This window comes from Augochlora pura, unplaced genomic scaffold (assembly GCF_028453695.1).
Source record: "Augochlora pura isolate Apur16 unplaced genomic scaffold, APUR_v2.2.1 APUR_unplaced_385, whole genome shotgun sequence".
Taxonomy (NCBI): domain Eukaryota; kingdom Metazoa; phylum Arthropoda; class Insecta; order Hymenoptera; family Halictidae; genus Augochlora; species Augochlora pura.
The window spans coordinates 1-5,860 of NW_027584149.1; the positions used below are offsets into that span (position 1 = coordinate 1).

General features: G+C 42.0%; 1 protein-coding gene across 1 annotated transcript; it reads right to left on the reverse strand.

Moving 5' to 3' along the window:
- Positions 1-2,763: 2,763 nt before the first annotated feature.
- On the reverse strand, positions 2,764-5,209 carry LOC144477797 (kazrin-like). Its single transcript, XM_078195537.1, has 2 exons — positions 4,845-5,209; positions 2,764-3,277 (listed from the first exon to the last, which is right to left on the reverse strand). Exons 1-2 carry the CDS (start codon positions 4,984-4,986, stop codon positions 2,850-2,852), a joined length of 570 nt encoding a protein of 189 aa, XP_078051663.1. The 5' UTR covers positions 4,987-5,209; the 3' UTR covers positions 2,764-2,849.
- Positions 5,210-5,860: the final 651 nt, after the last annotated feature.

A 5,860-nucleotide genomic window follows, 5' to 3' on the forward strand; every position in this document is an offset into this window, starting at 1 on the left:
AATAAATAGAGTCGATCAAGAAATCTTGCAGAATTTGCCCAATTCACTTTGCTAAACTTATGGCGATCACCTAAACTATGCGAACACGTTGATCCTATGTCTATCGATTCTACGTCCTCCCATGGACCGAATTTATACCGCTAGAATCAATATAAATTCACAAGTCGAATTAAAAAGTCGAATTAATTCGCACGCGTTGAATTCAATGCATCGTTTTCCTTCGAAAACCATACTGCGCTTCGAATCCCCATAGAAATCTCATCGCAGCCCTTAGACCGCGCCGGATGGATGCAAAGATTCGGAACGGTAGGACGCACTTTCGTGGGAAAAAATTCCTGCGCCCCGTAAAACGTTCCAAGGACCGTGCGCCGGCTTTAAACAGATTGAAAGAGGAATATTTTTGCTGCAGCGCGTAGGAACGGCTTTCCGTTGCGGAAAACCGGGCCAGAATTTCGTGCGTTTTTATTATATTGTACGCTATTCCTCCTCTCGCCGCTGTTATTAAATTGTTGCACGCGGGGGCCGGCGACTCTTCCGACGCCGCTGTCTTTCATATTAGATTTTCGAAACGCGCCGCGAGACGCTGCATTTTTAAAACGAATTCCGCCGAGCGACAGGGTTTTGTTCACTTATTATCTTTATTAACTTTATTTTTCTTCATTTATTTTTTGTGAACTTTATTTTTGTTCATTTATTATTTTTGTGAACCTTATTTTTGTTCATTTACTATTTTTATTAACTTTATTTTTGTTGACTTATTATTTTTATTATTCTTGTTTTTGTTAACTTTTAACTTTATTAACAATATTTTGATTAACTTATTATCTTTATTAACTTTACTTTGATTAACTTATTATCTTTATTAACTTTATTTTTTATTAACTTACTATCTTTATTAACTTTACTTTGATTAACTTATTATCTTCATTATCTTTATTTTTATTAATTCACTATAATCGGTGACGTATCAGCTCGAACAGCAAATTTTTAATTCGTTCGCAGGAGGGAATTTAGGGTAATCGAATTTCGCGTCGCGAGTTCAGCGAAGAAAACTTCTGCTTCGGCGGCGAAGCCTCGATCCGAGTCGATTGAAGAAGTTTACGGGCCGTGAAGCTTGAACATCTGTTAGACGGGAATCAAGCGCTAATGTAACAGCGGCGCCCGCTTTGAAAACGGCTCGTAAAGTCCCGGGCCCCGGCTTCATACATGAAAACATGGGCGAGAAATGGACTTCCAGATTTTATTAAAATATGCCGCGAATTTACACGTGTTACGTCTGTTCCCCAATTAACGCTCTGCCACGGAAATTGTCCTTGCGCGACGCGGACGCGTATTCGTATTCGCGTGAACTGCGAAAATTATATAAATATTTAAAAGCGAAATGAAGATCAAATTGAACTCGATATTAATTCAAGCTATTTTTGATATATATAGAAACAAGCTATTTTCATATATATATAAAACTGTAAATTTTATGCAGAATTATTTATTCACTGGACAGCTGATTTTTATGCGAAATAAAAATTGTCTACGTTAATTTGACAATATAGAAATTACATTTATCTTCTCGTCTAGTAATTTTGATAAGTGATATTTTATTCGACCGTCCCGAAATTTTTATAAAAATTTTCCCGTCGCGGGAATCCGACGGAATTGGCTTAGGCCATCGATGAGGCATGAATATTGCCGGCCGGTTTTTCGCGAGATTGCGCGGCGAGGATCGGAGCGAGCGCGCGCCGCGTTGTTCATTTGACGAAATTGAAATGACCGACACCGGGGCGATAACGGCGTCGGGAAAATGAGAAATTCCGCCAAGTTTAATGAAAGTATTTAACAGGCAAAATTGCTGTCTCGCGTAGAGGACCAGGACCGGGAGCCGAGCCGCGCCGCCGGCAAATTGAAACGCGTTTCCATGGGGGGTCGTTCGTTTAAGCCGGTTACCCGCGGCTATTTTTCCGCGGAGAGACAAGGTCAAGTCGCCGACGAAATTTAGGACAATCGGTGAGAATACTATAGTCTTGAGACAGGTGAGAAACTTGATGTCAAAGGTGAAGAATATTTAATAAATCTTTTTATTTAAGTTTGTTTTATCGAAGCTCTATTTTAGACGTAAATGGGAAGAAATAATTGTTGTTGTTAGAAATAATTATTTGGTGTTTAATGATAAGGATTTTATAGGGTTTTGTATTTTATTTATTTATTTAATTTTATTGCTTGCGTTTTTTAAGAATGGTTTAGGGTGGAATTATAGGGCGATTTATTAGACATTGATTTTGTAATTTGTTAGAACAATTTGTGAAGAATGTGAGATTTTCTTTGATTTTATGGGAATTTATATCGTTTGTTGTTTGTCTAAACGATTTTCTAAAAACGAAAAATTCTAAGTGATTTCTAACAATTTTTTAACGATTTTTATTCAACTTCTCATTTGCTCAAATAATTCCCTTAAATATCAAAAACTCTAAGGGATTTTCAACGATTTTATTTAAGTTTCTATTTGCTAAAACAATTCTCAAAAAACCTAAAATTATTCCTGTTTTCACGCGTCGATATTTTATTTTTTTCCTCTATTCCAAAAGCCGAAAATTCTAAATAAATGTACATTATTAAATTTCACATTTTATTCTTCATTAAAGTGCGTCATCCCCTAAGCACTTCTATGCCTTACCCATTAAAACAAACGCTTCTTCCTAATCACATAATTATAGAACATAACCTTAACATAACTATAAAATTGTAACTGATGTCAGTCGCCCTTTAGAGTCACAAAAATCGACTTCCATTCCTCAACAAAATAAAAAACATAATCTTCCATCATCGACGAGATCAACCCGGTCGCCCTAACAACACTACAGACACCATGCAAAAAGATCAATGGAAGATCGACTCACCTGCTCGTAGTTCCTGATGAAGTCGCGCAACTCACGTTCCTTGTCCTCGAGGGTGCCGTAGAGCGCCTTCATTTGATTAAGCAGATCGAACTTCTCCGCCTTGAGCCTCTTCCGGTCGGCCTTCAATGCTTGTAGAGCTTCTTTCGCGTGCTGCAGCTCCATCTCGAGGGCGACGAATCTAGCCTCCTCCTCCAGCACTGCGTCCTCGGAGCCGACCTCCCCACGGGCCGCGCCGCTGAACAATAGCTTCCTCAGTCTGGCTACTTCCGCTACCAAACGCTCGTTCTCCAATCGGAGCCTCCTCGTGCTGGCCAGCTCCACGGAGCCGTTGCTGCCGCTCCCGTAAATGTTCGACAGCCTCGATGCTACCAGCGGATCCCCTATTCCTGGAAAGCGAATTCTCGAGTCAGGGAAGATAGGAGGGACCTTTATTTTAGCTATTGTTGTCGTTAAATAATTACGGTGAATTTTGGTAGCTTTTTGCAAGTGGATGAGTCGCTATAATGTTCTATAATTTTTTTGAATGGATGATATTCATGTTTAGGGGATATGTTTGAAGTGAGTTGATTTTTGATGTAACCCTTTGCCCTCAATTGGCGATTCCAAGTCGAGATAATATAAGTATTTAGGACGTCTTGAAGAGGACTGATGTAAGATATTTGGCAAGTTTTTAACCCTTAAATGCATAGAGTCCCAAAAATGAATCAATAACTTTTTGCGCGGATACCCGACAACAGTTTTGATATCGATACATTTGGCTGAATGGCAGTGATTCCTTTGTCCATTGACTTATCAAAAATTAACTAAAATAATGACATTTGACTTCAATATTTGTATCTTTCTGACGTTATACCAATTGGCGCGCATTTTTGATAGCGGGTTCATTTACGTACTTTTGGAAGTGGATTATTTAGAAATATTTTGGTGTATTCAAAAAAATTACAAAGTGCAATGTATTTCTTTGTTCCAAGAAAGGAAACGACTGCTTCAATCTCTTTCATACTAACTAAAGAATTTTTATGTCTATTTTGCATAGTGTACCAAAAATGAATCATTAATATTTTTCAATAAAAACCCTATAAGATATGACTTATAATTTTTTTTAATATTTTTCCCGATTTCCACTCATTTGAAATATTATAACCCTAATTTTTAAATAAAATTCATTAATTCATGCATTTAAGGGTTAAAACGCCTTGAATCTTTGAAGAACGTCTTTGATAGGTTCTACAAATGTCCTACGCTGCATACGAGTGAAGTTCAAGGCTACAAGATTAAAACACCGAAAACAGATCACAGCAGTGGAAGCCACCACGCGTCCTCGATATCGATTCGAAGACACCGGTGCAACGAGAAACCTCCGACACGGAATCCGCAGGAAATTCCTTTGCGGTGCTATGCGCCAAAACCGTCTACGTTCGTTAACGTGGACGAAGCTACGCAGACACGCGCGTCGGTGACGGTGTTCTCCTGACGCAACTGGTCCGAGCGAAGGAAGACACGCGCGACTACATCGATCCCGGGGAGCCATCCGACGAGACAAGAAGGAGGGCATCGAGAGCAAAGGCGCGAGTCGTACGACGAAGAGATATAGAAGGCGGGTGACGGACGAGGACCAAGAGCGACGTGTCATCCTCAATAATGCACCGAACCGGTGGCTAGGGCGGAACGTCTCAGAAAAGGCGTCTCGTTAGTCACCCAGGGCCTCGTTCGTCCGCATTGAAGAAAAGCCACGCGGCCGCATTCATCCTCGCGGACGGAGCAGCCCCGTTTAATTCCCGGGATTCGTGAGGAGACGAGAGAGAGAGATAGAGAGAGAGAGAGAGAGAACGAGGTCCGTCGTCGCACGGAGTTGGAACAATCGCGGACACCGAGCGGCTCGCGCACAACCGCGAGCGAGAGGGCGAGGCTGAAAGGGAGAGCGTTCCATAATTAAATGCCGGGGTTACCCACCCAGGGAATTAGCCGGGGACGAGGGTCTGCTGCCCGGGGCTGGTCCAGGTGGTTCATTGTCCTCGTCGGGCCGCACCTCGCCGTCCACCAGGTCCTTCTCGATGTCCTTCTCGTGATCGTTCATCTCCTTGCTGGCGCGCATCGTGTCCCGGTTCGTCGATATCCGCAGACGATCGCCGCTCGATCGATCGCTGCCGCCGCGATGGAGGAAGCCGGTTCTGTTGCTGGATCCTCGATCGGGGCTCGCGCTGCCCGATCGGGAATCGACGCTGCCCCCCGAGCCGCCCAGACGTGTCTTCTCCAGCACCGGGGCGTACGGGCGACGGGTTTTGTCGATCGGGCTGCGACTCGGCGACCCATTGAGCTTTTCTGCGGTTCAAAGAGTTCGTTTCAGTGGGAGGGGACGATGTCGATGGTCTTGGTGGTCGCGGTGGTTGGGGTAGTCTTGGAATGCCCTGAGTTTCGAGGTTTTCTGTACGGATTAGTCGAGCAGAGATTGGGGGATGGTTGTTGATGGCCTGGATGATGGTTTTTCGTTGAACTCTTACCGTGCCAGTTTCAGGGCGTTTGTCTGATTAACGAGCTGATTTTAATTAGTCGGTTCTGGATGGTGATCGATGAGGAAGCGGTGGTTACTTGTTGCGAAATTTTTGTGCAGGTGTCGAGAATAAATTCTTCGAAGATTATTATTAATGGGTAGCAGAGGGAATTTTTATTAATTGGAAAAAGTTCTTGGAAAATTATTGTAAAGGTTCGTATCTAATTTGAAAATTAGTCTAATTAGCTTCTTGTCTAATTTGAAAAATTTTTTTGAAAAATTGTAATTGTTTTATTACAATAAAATTATTAAATTATATAACCAAGATAAAATACTAACGTACCAACATCGCGAAACAATAGGACATTTCGCAAGAATGAGCCAGCGAATTTATGGACTTCCCACCCTGCCATGCTACTACATACGTTAACGTTACACGGGGAACATGCGTAAAATTAATTCGGCCATTATCACGTTG

Coding starts and splice junctions, on each gene's coding strand:
- LOC144477797 (XM_078195537.1), bottom strand. CDS start 4,986: ATGCGCGCCAGCAAGGAGATGAACGATCACGAGAAGGACATCGAGAAG. Junction 3,278..4,844: donor GTCCCCGGCTAATTCCCTGG/GTGGGTAACCCC, acceptor TTCGCTTTCCAG/GAATAGGGGATCCGCTGGTA.